Raw genomic sequence first — 20,453 nt, forward strand, 5'->3', positions numbered from 1 at the left:
TCTGTGAAAGTGCAATTCAATCCTTCCTGGCGTAACACTGAGAAAAGAGCTGCTGGGACCAGCAGGTTTGTGCTAACTGAGAGAGTCCCTGCTTGCTCTCCTTGCAACCTAGCAGGCCTCTGACCAGCTCCACACTAGGGGCCTGTTCTTCCCTGATAAAGGGATCTTCCAAGAGCTGCAGAGTGCCAGCACAAGGATACTGGGGGGGACTGCTGTCCTGGCTCTCCGCAGGAGTTCATACAACACCTCTTTTCCTAGGGTGATCCAGAACAAACCACAGAAAAAAAAAATAAAAATATTAAAAGAAAAAAAAAAAAGAGGGGAAAAAAAAAAAAAGCAAGCTCTAAGGTACAGCTGGTCCTTTCCTTCAACACACTCTGATGCAGGGAGAACACAGCCCAGTAGGCTTTACTCCAGCCACAGCCATGACTGAGGATGCCCAAGCCAGCTTGAGTGTTACAGGGACTGACCAGAATCATCTGGTAGAGAGACCCCTGAGTGTGACTGACCTGTTCCTCTTGTGAGAGAAAATGAGCTCAGTCACCACTCAGACCAAACATAACCTCCAGCCACCTCCTCTGTAAACAAAAACACTGCCTGGCTTACATAGCCAAGTCAAAGAGAATCAGATTCCAAAAAGAATCAACCCTGGTGGATTAGTACCATGGCTACGTTGGAGCAGCTGCCTTCAACCAGCTACTGTCCCACAAGCCACTGTAACCGACGAACGATCATGCAATGAGAGTAAGAGTTGCTCTGTTGGCACTGGGCTGGGTTTTGCAGTTTCCTCTTTCACAGGCAAGGCAGCAGCCAAACAGGCTGCTTCACAGGTGCTCAGTTCTTCCATCGGATTTGCTAAAAGAGAGAATGAGACATGACTAACATCAGTGTTGAACACAGATGCCTCAGGACCAAGTTAGCGAGTCCCAGTCCCTGACAAGAACAACTATGGCCAGAAGGTGCTAATTCTATCAGTTTCACCCTTCATTCCCATACTGAATGCAATCCCAAAGGTAAGATTAGCTTCCCAGCAGGAATAAAAAGTATGTAGGACAGCCACACCCTTACATCTAATCTACAGCCATTTCTGATGAAAGTCTCTGGCAGAAAAAGTAGATGTTTCTTACCATGTTGTTGAGAATGCTGTTTATCTTCTCTTCTTCTGCAGAGCCTCGCTCCACCTTGCATTTATATGCTGTCAGCTGGATACGATCCTTTAGATCCTTATAAGTCTAGATAAACAGCAAAACCAGCACCCAGCTGAGTGAAGAGGACACTTACAGATTTAGATGGTGCTCTGGAGATGAGCAAGGCACCTCTTCATTCCTTCCTCAAGTTCCCACCACAGCTCTTCATGCCCTCCTCAGGTTCCCACCACAAAACCACAGCAAGTGAGCCACTAGGAGCTATTCTCCTGGCTCACTTGCTTTCCACCAGGAAGCATATCACTGCTCCCAAGCAACATGGATAAAACAAACCCCACAAGGCACATAACAGCAACGGCACATAGCAGAGCACAGGAAAGCTAGGGAGAAAAGGATTCTTGTGCCATCTCTCCACACACAGAGCAAGGATCTACCTCAATGGCAACATCATGGCACTTGTATTTGGTGGCCAGGCTCAGCCGTGTCTCCACATCCTCCACCAGGCGCACATACTCCTGTAGCACCTGTGAGGGAAGGAAGAGTCTCTCAGCTCTCTTTTGCAGGTACCTACTGCCTCCTTCTCTCGCTCCAGTCACAAAATCTTTCAAGGTCACTGATCACACAGACATGACCCCTTCTTTCCTAAGGCAACAAGCTATCAGGACAAGACCGTCCAGAGCCCCAGAGGCAGTAAAGCTTTGCTCACAAAGCTCAGAGTCCTAGGCTACCTTGTTCCTATGGATCAGGTTAACCATTGCCAGTCAGATTAAGCAAAAAAAAAAGAAGTTCATGTAGCAAACAAAGGTGTCAATGCACCATGGGGAAAAAGATGCCAGACAAGTGTAGGCCCACTGTCTATCTCACAGTCAGACCTAGGACCTAGCCCTCACTACCATCCCATAGCTCGGCAAGCTGTTCCCCTCCAAGCTAGGAAGAGGCTTACTCAGGGAATCATTCACACACCAAATCCCAACAAAGAGCAGGAGGACATGAGCAGCAGTTCCTTGCTCACCTGCACAGGAGCATTGTTCCTTTGCAAGATCTCCACCACCCGGTGGAAGCCAATCGGTGCCTTCTTCTTGGTGTAGCCCAGCCAGTTCTGAAATGAGAGCCAACCCTCTGTTAATCCTAAAAGGCAATCCCTCCAGCCACCAGAAAATGCTTTTCCCCAGTGCCACAGTGTATGACACCAACCACCATGTGCACCACAGGCAGAGCCCTTCATCCAGTGGCTGGGAGCAGGTTGGCTGAAAACCCTTTGGTAACAGAGCAGGAAAGCAGAAAACCCCCTTCCCCGACCTTGTTGCTGCAGCCAAACCAGTCCCAGGCAGGGAGAGAAGGAATGTATTGCAGCAGAGGTGCTGGGCCCTGCTGAATTAAAACCAATCTGTCTAGTCACCCCAGAACAAGCCAGCTATCAGTAGCAGATACCAGTACCTGGAATAGAGTCCTCAGCAAGGCTTTCTGCAGCTCACCTTGGTAGTGAAGAGGGCATCCACATCATCCCAGGCTCGCAGCTTGGCACGGGCAGCCAGGGCAGTCAGCACATACTGCTTATCAGGAATCTGCAAGGCAGAAAGCTGCAGTCAGAGCACAGGCACAGCTCAGAAGGCCTGTGTGGGTTGGGTAGGAATGGCATCTGCCCTGCCCTGTCAGGACCCTCACCAACAGTCAGGCAAGGAGAGGTACTGCCTGAGGCCAGTGCCAGCACTGCAGAGAGCAGGAGGTGGGGACTTGCAAGTGCTGCTGCAGCCAGGGTACACTCAGTGAAGGCTTCCACATGGCTTCCACTTTCCTTTCTGAGCCTCCAGAATGGCTCTGCTCAAGAAAGATGCCATGCCCCCATCCCTACCTCAGCACTGAGTTGCTCAAACTCTTTCTACCCAGCCCCTTTGCTAAATACAGTTCGGTTGCCCACATTTTAAAGCTAGCGTTGCCAGGACAGCAGGAGACTCACCTTAAATGTTTTCTTTAGGTTAGTGGGGCTGCTGAATGTTCCCTAGAGAGAGCAGACAAGTCAGTGCAAACTCAGCAGGGCAGGAGAAGGGAGAGGATACCTCTTTTAAGGCGGTTGCCTCACACAGGGTGAATTAATCTCCCCAAGTTTTTACTGCTTTTTCCTCATGTCACTGCCACAAGAAGAACAGGTGGCAGAAGCGAGCAACTATCCCACCCCATCAGCACTCTGGTTTGGTTTCCCCTACATCCTCAACTGGTGCACATCCAGCACTTCCAAAATCAGTATATCCCTCTCTCGGACTCATGGGATTAATGGCCAATTCTGACTTCTTGAGGAAATAAAAGGCAGTGATTTCCAGGAGGCAACTCCCTGACATACTGTCCCAGGTTCAATGTCCCATCCTGGAGCACAAAAGAAAACTCCAAACTGGTCCCAGACGGACAAAGAGCGCTGAGTTTCTTCAGGTTTCTCTGAGGGATGAAACATGACTTGTCTCCCCTTCTTTCTTTAATATGCCCCAGCTTAACCACCCCACATACTGAGGGATACAGAGACAAGACATAACCGTTATCCCACATCACTCTCACCTCAGCCTCTGTGTAGTGGTAGACACAGGAATAGAAGAGGGTGGTCACTAATGGCATGTTGAGAATTGAAGCCTTGCGAGGATATTTCTTGAATATCTCTGACTGTCCAGACGTCTCCAAGTGCCGGTCGTTGGCCTGTGGAATCAGGAAGAGAGTGAGCATGAGCCAGGGCAACTGCCTGACCCAGCTGCAGGGAGAGACCTGGAGACAGTGTTGTGATAGCAGTGCCTCAACGTGCCATCAAGTCTCATATCTGGTATTTCACATGCATGCCTGGCACAGCAGCTTAGACAGCAGTTAAACCATACTAGCCAGGGCAGGCTCGATAGATCCAAAGTTGTATATGTCAGGAACAGACAGAGGTCTTGCAGCTAGAACCAGTCATCTCCCGCAGGAAAGATGTCATACCTCAATGATTATCTGTCGCTCCAACAGGGTATAATGGTCTTGGATATGAGAGGTATCCTCAGCTGAAAATGGCAGCCTGGTCAGACATGGAGGGAGGAGATACTGTCAGCAACTCTAAACACAGTACACTTAGAAGGATGCTCTTCTCTACCAAACATCTTCCCCACAGACCGAGATGTGGTGAACACCCCCCCTTCTCCCTACTCTGAGTGGCCTGCTGCCCTCTCCAACTGGCTCTCTACTAGGAAGGGTTCAGAGAAGGCAAAATTAAATGACACCTCTCACAGAACACACAAAGCTGATGCTACTGTGCTCAGGCACCAATGCTTTCATCCTTCATGACCTGAAGGGTTAATGTTCAGAAGGTTCCCGAAGCATCTTCGCCTCCAAGTAAGCAGCAAATGCTGCTAGACTAGTGATCACAAATTCTTCCTCTCTGGTCTACAATGTGTCCGTAACACCCCACTCCCACTGGGGCAAAACCGACATCAGCTCTCAAACTACGCAAGCCATTGCACTGTGACAGAGGTCTAATTTTCTTTACCACCACCTTCTGTGAAGCACTGACATCCCTCCCACCCTCCTGCATTTTTTCTTACCCAATGCAGCCTTTCAGAAACTCCCTCCTTTTTTCTACATCCTGTATGTTCAAATGTTCCCGGTACTGGGACAGCTGGAGGGAGAGGGAAAAGCAGCACAGTCTGTTCTCATGGATTTGAGAAATACAGAACTCCAGAGGGCAAAACAGGAATGCAAAGCTCTTGGTGACTACCAGACACCTTGCAAATGGCCTCCCCCTGCCCACTACACTCCCTCTTTCCTGAGGAAAGGGAGCTTCTGCTCCTGGGAATACTCACAGCAACTTCCTCAGTCCTGTCTAGGAACCTGCAGAACAGAATGAGCAAACATCAACTTGAAGGCAGGATCCTAGCAGCGTGCTCAGCTCTGCCATGAGGATGGGCAAGAGTCTCACCTGAGCAGATCCAGAAGCAACTTCTGCTCACCCGTCTCTTTGAGGAAATGGATCAGATGGCACAAGGCCACCTGCCGCACCTCCAGCTCCCGAAACAAGATCTCTGCAGGAGAGAAATGTACACATGGGTGAAGTAAGTTAGCACTGCCAAGCCAGAGAGGGCCAAGCATGGTGCATGGAGCTGCAAGCCACTGGCAGGATCAAACAACCTTATCCTATCTCAAAACAGTCTTGGAGGCTACAGCACAGGAGAAGAGCCCATTCACTGGACTGCCAGCTGAATTCACTCCATCACTGTTACCACTTACTGCTGCTCAAAACTCCTCTCTGAGGCCCTTATGGGCATTCATCATCCCGCCTCCCATGTTACACTCACTGCAAAAATATTTCATGCTCAGTAAAGTAGCAATATCTCAGCTGCTCTCTTTGTGACTTTAGTTCAGTGAAAGAACTAGCCCCTCTGCCCTTAACTGAAACACGCAACAAAAACCCTGGCTCCAGCCACACTTACCTCTCCTTAGTGTTCGTTTCAGGAATATCAGGACCTGTGAGCACAGAGAGGCAGCTCTCAGCTGACCAGATCAGTCTTCACCAGAATTAAAACAGACAGACAGGAAACTAGTCAAGGCCTGGGGAAGCTTTTGCAAAGGGCCTCTGAAGACACAGCTCTTACAGCCTGAATTCTACTATCCACCAGACACAGAAGAGGCAGTGAGCCGGGTCCACAGCTGCATGGCTAATCTCCTAAGTGATGAGACCAAGATTTACAAAGAAAAACCTTTCCATGAGAGATTCAAGGGCTTAAAATACCTGAACGAGGGAAGATCTGACACAGTCCCATTTGTTGTCTGATGCTTTGGAAACCAGATAAACTGGAGGAACCCCTCAAATCCTCTATGCTGCAATGAACAAATTAAACCTTGGCATTCAAGAAATTGCTGCAAAGATCTGTAAGGCTGAAGGATCAGGTTCCCTGTTATTAACCTGGCATGAATTCCGCAGTGGCAGAAAGCCAGAGGGCATACAGAATCCCCAGTCTTAAGCTTTTACACTTTTCAGTAACTTTTTCATTTTAAGTAAAGGACAACACCCCATCTTGCAAGATTACGCACACAGATGACTGCACGCACAAAAGCACCCTCTATGGGGTCACCCAGGAAGTCCCAGCCTTATATGGCCCCAGCAGGACTCACAGCTGTAATGACGTTTCCGTCATGTCCTGCCACAGCTTCATCCAAGAGCACCAGCTTGTCCTGCAGCGAACGAAATCTTTCAAGAGAGCAGACCTGGAGACAGATGAGGTATTAGCAGGCTTATATGGGATACCAGACAAGCCCCAGGCTGAACCAACCCCCAAGGTACTACTTATTCTGCTCCCATAAACATTTCAGCAACATGAATAACTGCCCTCTTAACCAGCAGAGAGCTTCTCATTTAGCTGAAATCACATGCTCTGTGATCCCTGGGAATCTATTCAAAAATGTTGCAGAATAGCTCTCATTATTGCCCAGGCTAGGAATCAGACATTGTGTGTTCAGCACAAACACTCCTGTAGCAAGGCTAAACTTCCCTGTACAGTACAAACCACCAGGCCTGACAGAAGGAGGGAACTCTCCAGGGCCCCTTCCACAGGGGAGACAAGAAAAGCAGAGTTGTAAGACTTCCTCCCTTCTTACCCCATAAAGGCCTGTCAGCCTTTAGCTCACCTGAGGCACTGAGAAGACACATGCAGGGTAAAACCACAAGCTGCCTGAATGCTCACTGCAAACTGAGACAGCTGAGCCTCATTCCAGCTTCAGTGTAACCAAGATTGCTTCAGTCTTCCCCCCTCCATTTGCCACCAACTAAGAAGCCCCACACCCTGGGACTTTTTTCCATAAACCCAGCCCCAAGGAACAGAAAGGGTAGAGAAGGACACAGCAGCGCAGATACCTCCTGTCAGAGCCTAGCTAAGGGGATGACTCAGGTAAATAATGCAAAGCCTTGCTGCTCCTGAGCTAATGTGATCCCAGCACTGACACCTGGCAAAGCAGCAGGCAGCCAGACTACCCTGCTAGATGCTGCAAGTAACATGGGTCCCCTCCCTGGTCCTGGAACAACCAGGAGCATCAGAAACAGTAAGCCAGTTTAGGACCACCCATCCTGTCTCTTACAAGCAGGTGGGAGAAGAAAGTCCTTACCTTGCCCCTCTGCATGCGCCTGACTGTATCTTTGGGGCTCCAATCATTGCTGTAATCCTGTCACAAGAAAAATAAAGAACTCTTGAGATTTGAGAGGCCAGATCATGTAAGCAGGCCCCAAGCTGCTTTATACAAGCATGGAATGATGGCCCATGTGTAGCATCTGAGACTTATTCATCTGCTCCAGGGGGGGCCATAGTAGGATGTGTCTCTGCAGTGTTCAGGTGCAGATGCTGGGCTCTCAGACCCTGCATGCTGGTGGGAGGGAAGCTAGACACTCAGACACTAACCCAGTTTTTCTGTTGCCTCAGTAAGGTCTGTCATCATATCCTTTATAACAAGTGCGTTTCAACAGGTTGTCTTCCTTGCAAATTAAAGTTCCAATGTTGCTTTCAGAAAGACAAGCAGAGCACGTGCAAAACTGACAAAACCAAAACTGAAGGGGAAGGAGTTTCTTGTTACAATTCAGACAGAATTCTGCTGGTGAGCATTCCACAGCAGTGTGGAGAATGTAGGGTAACAGTCTCAAACAAGAGCCTGGAGAGTTGCACAGGACTAGTGTAACATGACAAAAACACTGAAGCCTTTAGCAAAACTATCTTAACAGATAATATGCTGTCACTGCTGCAGTGACCAAAGTTCTTCGCCTGCAGCTTGCAGACACTACAATCTGGAAACACTACATAAACAGGCAGTGGCCTCAGCCATTCCTGAACTGAGACTCCAAGAATGCACCCAAGTCTTTGAGAGGCACTCGAGCCAGTGGTTGTGATTCAGCCTTCCACCTCAAAAGAGCCAGAGAAAGGCAATAACCAGAACCGCCTCTGAAGACATTGTATTTTAAATTCATTGAAGATTTATTGAAAGAAACAAAATGGATTCATCCAGCCCTGTTAGGGGACATGAGTCTCTCAATTCAAAGTGTAGCTGAGTGTCACATGTCCTGAGCATCAAGGTTCCCTCCAACACCTGTGCCCAGTGGCAGCTCCTCAGCCTGTCACTGAGGCTACTCAGCCTTTATTCACCTTACTTACAATACCCCTCCCTGCTTTAAGGGGCTCTACAACCCTTTTCCTTCCTGCATCCCTACCTCTGCATGCACAGGACAGAACGCAAGAGGGCACACTTATTTCTCCTGATTAGCTTTCAGGAAGTGCTGCCTGTTAGATTATGAGTTTAATGGCTAATCAACATAAGCACAACAACCTAGTAAGGATCAGATGGCCAAGGACAGGTGGAGAATGCCCAAGAACCCAATAGACGCAATCTGAGCACGCCAACTTGGCCACTCCTTGCCACCATCAAATGAGACAGATTAAGTCATTCCCCATTGCATAAAACCCGTCAAAACCTTCTTCAAACCAAAGAAATTCTCCTCAAACCCCATGCAACTCTGGAGGCACAAGACTTAGTATGACACACAAGGGAAAGAGAATCCTGGGATGTTTTAAGAGGGCTGTGTAAATGTGTGAGGCGTGTTACAGAAGTTTACGGGAAAGACAAAAAGCAGGGAAAGGGAGGAATCACAATGAATAACGCAAGAACAAACATGGAAACTAGAGCGAAAAGGTGCTACAGGGTGCCAGCTAAGTTAAACACACGGCTAGTTAGTGTGCCTGTCTCACTGAGCCCTGCAATGGATCACTGCAGTGTGTCTTATACTCTCATTAAATTCTATACTTAACCACCTCCTGTGGGGGTTGGCTTTCTATTCCAAGTGTATTCATATGAATGCTAATGAACTTCAAGCTCAACCAGCCAGCGAGGAGAATAAGCAGTCTTGAGTACCAGGAACTGGAATGGGACCATGAATCCTAAGGGCTCAAGGGTCTAGGTGGCAGCAACTGGAGGATACTGGGGCCTAGGATTCAGCTACAAAACAACTGGTTGTCTATGACCACCTACTGGAGAGACAGTGTGTTCCACTAGTGGAATTCAATCCTGCTCAGACAGAAAAGAGGCTCAAGATTGGGCTTGAGTGTTGTGTGTTTATGAGTCTGTTGGTAAGGGCATTGGTTTCTGTCTCTGCTAATTCATGTGGGCAGCTGTGACAGTATTGCTAATGTCTGTATCTGTAGGGAATATGTGCTCAGTCCTCTCACTGGCTGGACCTGGGGACATATAACTACAACCTCACACCTAGTAGGAGAAATCCACCCAGTCCCAAAGTCCACTAGATTCTACAACACCTAATACTGCCTGTTTGGGAGAAGAACATTCCTGCTAACTGGAGCTCCACCTCTGTGCAACTCTCTTTTAGAAGCCTTCAGATATAAAAAATAAAAAAAGCACACATGATGCCAGCTCACCTGACCCAGCATGAAAGCAGCTTACAGGCAAAGCACTATTTAGAAATACTTTTCACAAAGACTGCTGGGCCATTCATTAGAAGGAGTAACTAAGAACCCGAGCAAAGCTCCCTACTGAGCAAAAGCAGAGAACACCTAAATTACTGTGAGGATACATTTTGCAGCTCCTGTTCTATACCCTGCACTGTCCTCTGCTGTCTCAAATAGCGATTAATCATCTCCCATGAAGCCAATAGAGGATGAAGTTCTCCTGGCAGTACTCTGAACTCAGCACATTACAGAGGCTGCTCACCTTGTACTCAGCTTTTGGTCTGCGCAGCTCTGGGGCATAGTTTTTAACTCCCGCATCAGAGAGGGCTGAAAGGGAAAGGCAAAGCCGAGTAATACATCAAAATCCTGATTCAGGCACACCTCCAAAAACACATTCCTTTTTTTTTTTTTCTTTGTGGTAGAAGACCCAAACTCAAGCACCAACTGGCAATTCGAAGTTGCTCTGAACACACCAGTTGACAGTTGGGCATACGCAGATTACTGCAAACCATCACGCCAACTCTTTCACTTCTTTACTGAATGGCTTTCAGGCAACCCATGATTCAGTTCCCTTTCTGCAACGTAAGGAAGAATACACTTCCATTTTATGGAAATGCTTTGGTTTACATAAACCTGCACGTCTCCCAAAATGAGGCAGCAATTCAAAACTTACCATCTGAAAGGGACTGGAAACTTGGAAGTTTGTTTCGTCCTGAAATCAAAACAAACACTCATGAGAGACTGTCTATTTACCAGCAACATCTCTTGCAGAGGAAACACAAGCCTACACTGCAAGCCAGTGTGCTACAGCTATGCCGCTGTAGAACAAGCTACTCTCTGTAGCGATTCACACTACACCACCATAGCTGGGGCTCACCTGCTTGTAGCCCAAGGCTTTGAAATTGGCTGTGGCGTAACAAACCATATCACAGCCCAGCCCTATCTGACCTCTTGTTGCTAACGCCAGGAGAGAGAGAGCCTGAACTCGCCCATCTACCTGCAGAGCAGAGGCTCAAGCACACAGCACTGCTTAGGCCATGGCAACACAGCCAGCTTCATTCACCAGGGCTGTGATTTGGATGCCTTTCATTATCACTGTATTATCAAAGTTAAGGGTAAAAAAGCACCCCACAGAGATAAAGTAAAAGACGTTTTGTTGCCCAGCTGTGAGACAACAGAGCTGAACTCTTGCAAGCTGTGTAAGTCTCCAGACAGCCTGCTGCGTAGCAATCCCCATAAGCAGCTATGCTACCACTGCTCCTACCACTGATGTTATACTTTGCTGGCCAAACTGTAACCACCAGCAACAACCTACTGAAAGCCAAATAAAGGATAATCAACCTGTCTTCTCTACAGTACTGAAGATCAAATAAGGCTCACGTGGGTTAAGCCAGTCCCTTTTTAGCCTGCTCTTTTCCATGCAAATGGATTACTGTATACTGCTGTGTTTTACCTTGCTGTTCTGTGGCAACCTGGCTTTTAAGGAGCCACTATCTCCAAAACACCCTCCCATACCATGAGAGCATATGATCTTCTGCACAAGACAATCTCCAATTTCTGACCAGTAGGACATACACTTTCACACTGAGGAGAGATCAGAGCTTCTCTGTTTTGCAATACACTTGAGAAAAGACAATTTACACTAGATAATACAATGGCCCCTTGATATTGCTGAGGAAAAACCCATTTGTCCACATTGTATATGAGCAATCTCACCTTTGAATAAACTGCTTAGAGAGTAGGAGGAAACCTGTTTGGGAAAAGCAGCATAGGAGGATGAGCCTTTCTGCAGGCTGGAGTCTCGGCCCTCCAGTGAGCTGGTGCTGCTGGAGGCTGTCTCTTTGATTGACCAGGAGATACCTATGTGCAGACAGACGTAATTCATAACGGAGAAAGAGAAAACCAGGCTGCAAAACATGATCTTATGGCACAGCAGGAATGTTATCAAGCGTGTCCTTCTCAGTTAGCTTTGCACTAGCACATACTGATAACTGTGACTCTCAGCACCAAGCAGATGCAGTGCACAGAATCCTAATCTCATGTAACAGTGCTTGTTAAACATCGTGCATTCTCCTCCAGAAATGGTTGATTTCAGCAGTGTTGTACAGCTAGTTATGGCGTATATAAACAGACTACCCAACATTTTTATGTTGTTGCATATAAAGTATACGCAACAAAGGTATAATCCTTGTTCTAAAGGTACAGAGCAAAACAGAATCCCAGACTTACCTCGTTACAGAAGCATAAGAGCATACCTTCCTGAACACTGAAAAACTAAGACAGTTTTCCTCCCCACAGAGACAAAACAGCTATCAATGTGCATATGCATATGCTGCCAGTAACAATGCACATGTCTCCCTCCAGCTTGTTTGAGACATAGTTTCCCTATTTTTCACTCATTTTAGGACAGAGTGATGATAGAGCAAAAAAGCTGACAGGTAGAGTCCTGGGGCAGGAAATGAAATGGCCTGAACCAGAGGGAGGAGCTACAGCACAGGACAAGAACAGACCCTTTGAAGGTCCCCTGGGTGATCCAAATGTAAATTTCCAGTCTGGAAATTTACTTGGCTAGCAAGTACCACATACTCTGTGGGTCAGGAACTCCAAAGCACAGGAGAACGTATAGTCTGTCGGTTGTGAGCTTGCTCCCACCACCACTAGAAACACATTTGCTTAATGCTTACAATTTCCTTTCAAACTTCAAGCATAACAGTCAGTCTACAAACATATGCTAAACCTTGGAGTGTCTCCCAAAAGCGCTGTGGAGACAAAGCACAGAGAACTTTAAATGGTGCCATTTCAGGCAGCAGCATGAACAAAATGATCACCTGGAATCCTGCAGGCCAGCTGAGAATAAGTATCATGCCATAACCTCCAAATATCTGCCCTAAGCTGGGCTACGTATTAGGAAAAGCACAGTGAATTCCCTCCACTTGTCTGCATTCCTTGATGTAATCTGGGCTTCTGCTCAGTCTCTAGTGAATCCACACAGGTAAATCAAGTGGCTCACAATGTGACCTGAAGAGACTACAATTAGATTTGACGTGCAGGATTAGGTAACAAGCAGTATTCCCGAGCTCAACTAAATAATGTGGCTTAAGTGTGAATTTTCAACTCCCTCTGTCTCAGGATAATTTGCAGCACTTCTTGCACTTACTTCCCACAGGTTCTCCACTCCAGCTGACCCTCTCAAGGTCGTCATCATCATCATCGACGATATCCCGAAGGCTATTCACTGCCTGTTTGGATTCCTTTAGCTAGGGACAAGGGAAAAGGCTTGTATAAAGATCACCAGTGTTGCAGGTGTGCTTTGTTTCCTATTTCCTTCAAAAAACATTCTTCAGAGCTTTGAACACAGCTTCTTCAGCTGCCTTTTTTGGAAGAGGCATGCTGTGCCTGTAGGTGTTCAACAGACGCAGCAACCCTTCCTCACCACCGGGAGCCCAAAGGCCACTGACACAGGCACTGACAGCTCAGCCCGCAGAAGGTCCAGTTTGGTGTGCAGGTGAGGAACCACTGTTCTAATGAGATTTCGGACTAGCCACCATGGGGGGCGAGCCGGGAACCGGCGGTGACCTCCACACAGGCCAAGAGGCAACATTCCATCCCTCCCTACCCCGAAACACAGACCCTCACCGGAGAGCAGGGCCGAGCCCACAGGAGGCCTCACCCGAGGACGAGGATCTCACACCGAGCCGCGGCAGAGGCGGGCTCGGACCCTACCTGTGAGAGCTCGTCATCCTCGTCATCGAAGGTGAAGGCCCGGAACTTGGAGCTGTGCCAATACTCCTCCTCGTCCGCTCGAACCCTGCTCATCTGCAACGGCACCGCGCGGCCGCCTCAGCGGGGGTCACGGTCACGTCCCGCTTGTCCTGTCCCCTCCCGCCCAGCCCAACCCAACCCAACCCCCCCGGCACCACTCACCTCCCCGCGCCTCCTCTCCCGCGCTAGGCACCGGCTCGGCTCAGCACAGCACGGCACGGCAGGGGAGGAAGGTGCGGCTGCCGCGCAGGGCACTCCAGGACCAGTAGTCCCTCCGCCGCGACACGGTGCGGTGCGTACCCGCCCGCGCACTACCAGTACCGGCGTGCCCCGCGCCGCCGCACTACTAGCCCCCACCGGGCGGTGCTGGGCGGGCTGCTGAAAGCTGGACTGCCCGCAGCCGGGATCGGGGCGGTTGCTTGGCGCGGTGTGCCCGGCTCCGGGGGGTACCGACCAGTGGGGGCGCGGACGGGCCAGGAGCCAGCCGGAAGCGGGGCAGCGGAACCAAGCAGCAGGGCGGTGCGTGCGCGCGCGGGCGGGGGAAGGGCGCCGGAAGGGACCGTGCCGGTGGCGGAAGCCGGGAGGTGGCGCGGCGGTTCTAGCAGTTTCCACGGGCGGTCGGTGCGGAGGAGGCTGCGGTCTCGATGGCCAAGTGGGGCGAGGGGGACCCGCGATGGATCGTCGAGCAGCGGGCGGACGCCACCAACGTCAACAACTGGCACTGGTGAGCGCGGCGGCGAGACCGGCCCGGCAGGACCCTGTGCCCCCGGGGGGAGGAGGCCGATGCCCCGGGGAACGGCTCTCTTTTCCCTTTCTCCCTTCCCTGCTTGGCGTTGGTGCTAAGGTGTGGTTGTCCGGCCGATGTCCCTTGAAAGCCGCCGTTTCCGGGGAGGGGGGGGGTGCCCATCAGTGGTAAGAGCTGTGTGTGTGTGCTGGAGCGGGGCATGGAGGAAGGACGGGCTCGGGGAAGGTTAGGTATCCGCAGCTTGTGTTGGCGGTGTGGCCCGTCCCAGCTTCTCACAGCGCCCGGTTTTCCCGCAGGACGGAGCGGGATGCCTCCAACTGGTCCACAGAGCGGCTGAAAACTCTGCTCCTTCCTGTCAGAGTGGAGAGTGAGGAAGGGGCTTGTGAGGTGACAGAAGTGAGCAAACTGGATGGAGAGGCCTCCATTAATAACCGTAAAGGGAAGCTGATCTTCTTCTATGAGTGGGCTATTAAGCTGGCGTGGACTGGTGAGTGATGTGCTCCCCCACTGTTTCAAGGCTAGATTCAAGTATAAGATAAGGATACTTACTCATTTGGGAAATAGTAATGAAGGGAAGTACTGTATTGTGATACGAGTTTGCTTTTACAACAACCAAACTAAGAAATGTTGATCTGAACAACGTAATTGTAATTGCAGGCACCTCAAAGACTGGGGTGAAATACAAAGGTTATGTGGAGATTCCTAATCTCTCAGATGAAAATGACATCGATGAAGTTGAGGTAAGTACAGCATGCTGGTTACATGGCTGTTCCAACAGGAAGCCTCACAGCATTAGTATTTTCTTTTGTGGTGCGTTTTCTGGACCATTTGTGTAGAACTTTTTTAGTATTAGAGGCTGCTTAAGTTAACAGAATCATAGAATGGTTTGGATTGGAAGGGTCCTTAAAGGTCATCTTACTCCATCCCCCTGTAATATATAAGGGCTCTACAGCACATGAAGGTATTTAGGTATTTGTGTACATTACTGTAGGCAGAAATGAAGTGAAAGGTTAATAAAACTGCACTGCTGCTTATGAAAGTGTAGCCAAAGTCTAACTGATGCTGAATTGAGTAATGAAAAGACCACGAAAATATGGCTTTGTAAACCAGCACTTGTCTTTCTTACTTAGATCCTTGTCAGCCTTGCTAAAGATGAGCCTGACACTACCTTAAAGACCCTGATGAAGCAAGAGGGTGCAAAAAAAATTAGAGATGCAATGAAAACTTACATCAGCACTCTCAAAACAGGTATGTAACTGAGAGGGAGAAGTGTTACAGGAACCCATATGGGCTAATGCTAAAGAAGGGGTGGGGGTAATGAGAGAAGTGAATATTAGTTCCTCGCCCCATCTCAACAGGATGGTGTCAGAGCAACAACAGTAGCTGTTCTGTCTCTTATGAAAATGGTAAGCGTTTCGCAAGAAGCGCTTCTGCTTCTAAACACTGTAGCACAGCCCAGAGAGATTTATGAATAATAAAAAATAAACACCATTTTTGGACTAATGTTTTAAAACTGAGAATATCCTTCACTTGCTGGAGCTCAGATACAGAGAAGATAAATCTAGTAATGTGTTTGCTGCCTCGGTGACACAGAGCATCAGTCACTGCATGTGGCACAACCTGGCCTTTAGTTTGCTTAGTCCCTTGGTCATATCATAAGTTTGTTGGTTTTGCGCTTCTGCCAACCATAGTAAAGGCATTTATTGTTACTTGGATTTGAGAGTAACTGACAACTGGAAATTGCTCTGCAGGTTTTGTTGGTGTCACTGAATGAGCTATTTCAGCATCTGGATTAAAATTATCTTTTTAGAAGATAAATCTGGTCCCAGCAGTTGGACTTAAATCATTGGGCTTTGATGGAGTTTGGCTTTGCCCTCTAGTGCAGGCTTTGATTGCTACAACAGCTTTTATATCCATTTACCTATATTACACTACGCATGCTAGATACTCATTTTGGTGAGTACTAGCCACCACTGGTTGCAGTTTTTCCAAGATCAAATTTCTGTACCCTTGGGTTTTTTCAGCCACTTTTGTGTTCAGGGTGGGAGATGCAAGCACCCAGTGGAAGACAAGAATGTTATTTGGGAAGAACTGTATGATCTTGTGGGAATAAAGAAGAATAGGTGGGAACCAAGTATTGCAGGATACAAGAATATATACATGTGATAGGATTCTGCTATATGATTAATTATATAATTCTGCTATATATAATGGAATGTTGCCAGTTTGAACAGATGAAGAGGAAGGAGAAAGAGCAAACTGTTTTATAATTGGTAAAGGCAGAAGTGACAGAGCTGGAGAGAAAGCAAGCATACAGAAAGAGGCTGAAGCTTCTGGTGGAGTTATGGAAGTGCTAATGCTGCTGGACAGGGCACTGGTGAGGTCTCCCTTGGGTTCTGTGTGTGTAGTCCTAGTATCTGTTTTCAAAAAAGATAAAGATGGAGTTAGAAGTAACTTTATTACAATGAAAGGAGAAATGGAGAGCCAGTTGGAAAAGAAATGGAAAAGCTTGTTTTGGTTTGTCTAGACCAGCAAGGTAAAAGTATCTGAGATGTGTTTGCTATTTATATTTGAGACTGAAAGAGACGAAAAGCTATGTAACTATAAGGCTAGCGTTAATGCGATAGTAATGTAGAACAGAGAGTGATTGGTATGTCTAGGCTGGGAATAGGAGGTAAGTTCCTAATTGTCAGTGTAGGCAGGTTCAGGTATGGCCTTCAGTAGAGTAGTGAGGGCAAGAAGAATTAATTGCTTGTAAAAAGAGATCTGTTTACTTTTTTAAAGCAAACTGTTTCAAGCTGTGAGTGCTGTCAAGGGCAGGGGAGAAACCAGGAAGCCCTTTTTGATTCTGTATTTCAAGGAACAGTTGAAAGGTTTGATCTTTTACTAGTTTCATGAGTGCGTTCTTGTCTTTCCAGAATTCACCCAGGGCATGATTTTGCCCACAGTGAATGGTGAACACATGGAAACAACCCCTCAGGTGGCTCCTAAAGCAGAAGACCGCAAGGTAAATGAAACTGTGCAAACATGCTTTTGCATTTGTGAAGAAGGGTACAGAGTATTACATTCCAGTGCTTACAGGAGCAGCCTGTGCTGTTTATAGGATATATATATGTGTATATATTCAGGAATTGGCAGTCTGTGGTGTAGGCCTGACTGTTTCATTTGCAGCACATGATATTTCTTAATTCAAGCAGAGTGATAAATCTGCTTTTTACACTCAAATATGGTTGTACCTAATGACATCTTTACTAAAGGCCTTTGTTTTTTTTCTTTTGGGTATGTGAACCACTTGTTAATTTTACTCCTTTTCTGGACTGAAAAAAGGAATGTATATGTTTGTTTTGCTTGTTTTGTTAGACGGCTGCTAGCAGCAGTACTGCCACATCGCAGTCCAAATCCATAGGAGTCAAGATCCCTACGTGTAAGATCAGCTTGAAAGACACCTTCTTAACATCTCCTGAAGAGCTCTACCGGGTATTCATTACTCAGGAGGTAATGTCAGGCTTGTTCTCAGAACTGTTCGTTGCACACAGGAGACTGTAAGAAGCTTTTTAAGGCATTCTGTAGGACACTCGCAATCCATGAGAATGGAATAAGAAAGTTGGTCTGCAGAATGCTTGCTTAAAATTCACATGTGCATCTTTTCACACAGTTGGTAAGAGAGAATTATTGCCAGCCAGAAGCCAGTTCTGGCCTGCTGTCAGCACCTGTCTGTAGATGTATCTATTATTGCTTGTGGTCAGATCTGTTGGTATTTGCAGTTGTGGGCTTTTTTGTTTTGTTTCACTTTTTCCTCTTCAGGTTCGGTGGTATCAAAGTACATTTTGTGAATAGCTCCTCTCTTGCAGACTACTATATAGTGTAAGAAGAAAGAGCAGCATTTCTTACCATTATTTAAACATTTAAACATGGTCTTAGTCTTTTGTTCTTCCTATGTTTTTCTAGTAAGAGTAAAAAATATGACCTTTCCTGAGAAGAAGGTTTCACTGAGAAATCAACAGAGTAAATCAAAAGTGTGGCTTGCAGAACACTGCGCAGAATGTGGAAGTTAGGGATTCTTTTCCCTTGGCAGGCAGAATGCTGCTGTAGTGGATCTAACCTTGCTTTTTTGGGCAGGGCTTTTGTGTTTTCTTGATGAAGACCTTACGCTGTTGACTTACCTCATCTTCAAGAACTTTTGTAGCTGGGTGGGAGGCATTAGGCAACAAGTTTGCAAGCAGATAATGTCAAGTAATACAGATTTCCTCCTGAATTCTTTTCAGATGGTCCAAGCTTTCACTCATGCACAAGCCACCTTGGAGGCTGATAAAGGAGGCAAGTTTCAGCTGCTGGATGGCAGTGTCACAGGAGAGTTTGTTGACCTAGTAAGTACTAAATAGTGCAGTTGAATCTTGCTCATGGGCAGCCTGGAGGTGCCAGTTCTGAACCAGTGCTTCAGTTAGCTGACTGTGAAGTTCTGCCTGGTGCCCAGCAGTTACCTATATTCACTGTGGCTATTGAAGTATTCCTGACAGTATGGATTAGAGTATGAATTAGTGTATGGGACTTCAGTCTGGTGAGAAAATCTGGCTTCTAGTCATGTATGTGCTCTGTCTTTTATTTTACTTATGTATTAGGGATTAGAGGGATGTTAAAGATGGCAGTTGACCCTTTTCCTCTTTGCCCTTCCTGCCTTCTGGGCAGGGACACTGTCTTAGTGTTTAGGGCTGTACTATGGCCTGCCGTCCTAGGAGTGGAAAGGACACTTAAATCTCTTTCCCTCTGTGTGTGTGTTTCTCAAGGGGTTTCTAAGGCTTCAGATAACACAGTTCTAGTTGCTTTCTATTAGACTGCAGGATTTGAAAACAAAAAACAACTACTCAGTCTCTCTCTCACTTTTCAAGGTGCCTGAGAAGCAACTTGTTATGAAATGGAGATTTAAATCTTGGCCAGCTGGTAAGTAGTCCAGAAATGGACTGTGGTATTGCAGCCACTGCGTGTGTTTTAAGTATTCCAGCCCCATGTGCCATACCACATTCTGGCTCATGATCATGGAGCGCACGGTGTTCTGGAAGCTGGAGAGACCTTACCCAAGCTTCATATCGCACATGGTTAGAAATTATCAGCCACCCCTGAGAGCAGTGGCCAGGGATTAGGAATGATGCAGTAGCAGCTTGCTCAGCTATGGCTGCAACTGCTTTGAACTCCATGAAGAGGGAACCCTCTCCCTGTTTGTGAGAAGGGCTTGCAGCTGTTGTAAATAGATCCTCTAGGGAAGTATCCTGAGTAGTCTTTTAGGTGGTGGTGTGTGAGAGGAGGAGCAGAGCAGCTCCTTGCGGCAGCATATACTGCACACTGCTGACAGGTTTGCTTTGGTTCCTCTAGGGCACTTTGCAACAATTACCTTGAACTTCACCGACAAAGGTGGTGAGACGGAGGTGTGCTTGGAAGGCAAGGGAATTCCTGCCAGTGAGGAGGAAAGAACAAAGCAAGGCTGGCAGCGCTACTACTTCGAGGGTATTAAACAGACATTTGGCTATGGTGCCCGCTTGTTTTAATACTGGTTGCTGGGAAGGCTTTGCCGGAAGACTCTGCCACGTGGACTGATCAATTTCTCACCTGTCCCTTTCTAATCTTGGCCCTGCGGCCGAGTAAAGTGGGATGACAGGTGATGCAGAAGGCCATTGAGCAGCACCACTTTCAGTCCCTCACTGCTTTGTGCATGTCTCGTGCTGCAGGGGATTCTCTTACATGTACATACTTCTATTGCTAAATAAACCTAACTTAAAAAAACCCACTGTGGAACTTGTGTCCTCAGATCAGCTTGAGTTCAAAGAGTTGGTCAATAGGCAGAGGGAGGGATCTGTGTGGAAAAACATGGCTCAGTGGGGAGTGCTGATCCCAGTGAAATTTACTCCTCGCTTCTGGGGAGCAGAGAGCAGGAGCTTGATGCAGTTTTTAGTTTGAGCAGCTGCTCATTTTCTCTCTGCTTTTGATCTGCAGCTAGTAAATGTTTCAAACCCTTCTCGTTTCTTAAGGGATCTAAGATCCTGTTCAAGCTATTCCCCTCCTGTGCACATTCCCTTCTTCAACACAATCCTTTCGTGCACTATCCTGCTCTACAGGAATGCCAACCATTGAGTCACCTGCTGTCCAAGACAACTGACAAACCACTGCCAGGGAATCTCACCTACAGAGCAGTTTTAGCAGGTCATGGTGCCCAGGGTCAGCTACCTCCCAAGAGCTTCAGGCCAAAGCAAGCTGTAGGCTCTTAATGGGGGTGGGATTTATTCCTGTAAATTAAACAAGGTGGAGTACTTTTGGCTGATCCCACTTCAGCTGTTGCTTCGACTGGTGAGGAAGAACACATTT

The 20,453-nt window shown here is 47.5% G+C and overlaps 2 protein-coding genes across 2 annotated transcripts; one reads left to right on the forward strand and one right to left on the reverse strand.

Annotated features, from left to right (window-relative positions):
- Positions 1-728: 728 nt before the first annotated feature.
- Positions 729-13,691, reverse strand: VIPAS39 (VPS33B interacting protein, apical-basolateral polarity regulator, spe-39 homolog). The gene is made up of 20 exons (XM_061367466.1): positions 13,517-13,691; positions 13,316-13,408; positions 12,750-12,849; positions 11,309-11,452; positions 10,266-10,304; positions 9,855-9,919; positions 7,254-7,310; positions 6,267-6,359; positions 5,585-5,618; positions 5,074-5,176; positions 4,958-4,985; positions 4,700-4,773; positions 4,101-4,176; positions 3,693-3,827; positions 3,103-3,144; positions 2,621-2,710; positions 2,158-2,244; positions 1,580-1,669; positions 1,128-1,232; positions 729-855 (listed from the first exon to the last, which is right to left on the reverse strand). The coding sequence occupies exons 2-20, from the start codon at positions 13,406-13,408 to the stop codon at positions 835-837; spliced, it is 1,476 nt and encodes a 491-aa protein (XP_061223450.1). The 5' UTR covers positions 13,517-13,691; the 3' UTR covers positions 729-834.
- Positions 13,692-13,888: 197 nt separating this feature from the next.
- On the forward strand, positions 13,889-19,882 carry AHSA1 (activator of HSP90 ATPase activity 1). Its single transcript, XM_061367518.1, has 9 exons — positions 13,889-14,078; positions 14,396-14,586; positions 14,757-14,839; positions 15,230-15,347; positions 17,018-17,106; positions 17,460-17,594; positions 18,365-18,466; positions 18,986-19,037; positions 19,467-19,882. Exons 1-9 carry the CDS (start codon positions 13,999-14,001, stop codon positions 19,637-19,639), a joined length of 1,023 nt encoding a protein of 340 aa, XP_061223502.1. The 5' UTR covers positions 13,889-13,998; the 3' UTR covers positions 19,640-19,882.
- Positions 19,883-20,453: the final 571 nt, after the last annotated feature.

This window comes from Neopsephotus bourkii, unplaced genomic scaffold, assembly GCF_033783945.1.
Source record: "Neopsephotus bourkii isolate Nb327-2 ecotype Australia unplaced genomic scaffold, CSIRO-AGI_Nbou_v1 NB_1376, whole genome shotgun sequence".
In the NCBI taxonomy this organism is placed as follows: Eukaryota; Metazoa; Chordata; class Aves; order Psittaciformes; family Psittacidae; genus Neopsephotus; species Neopsephotus bourkii.

Coding starts and splice junctions, on each gene's coding strand:
- AHSA1 (XM_061367518.1), top strand. CDS start 13,999: ATGGCCAAGTGGGGCGAGGGGGACCCGCGATGGATCGTCGAGCAGCGG. Junction 14,840..15,229: donor ATGACATCGATGAAGTTGAG/GTAAGTACAGCA, acceptor TTTCTTACTTAG/ATCCTTGTCAGCCTTGCTAA. Junction 18,467..18,985: donor CAGGAGAGTTTGTTGACCTA/GTAAGTACTAAA, acceptor TCACTTTTCAAG/GTGCCTGAGAAGCAACTTGT.
- VIPAS39 (XM_061367466.1), bottom strand. CDS start 13,408: ATGAGCAGGGTTCGAGCGGACGAGGAGGAGTATTGGCACAGCTCCAAG. Junction 5,177..5,584: donor GAAACGAACACTAAGGAGAG/GTAAGTGTGGCT, acceptor TCTCTCCTGCAG/AGATCTTGTTTCGGGAGCTG. Junction 4,774..4,957: donor ACAGGACTGAGGAAGTTGCT/GTGAGTATTCCC, acceptor CTCTCCCTCCAG/CTGTCCCAGTACCGGGAACA.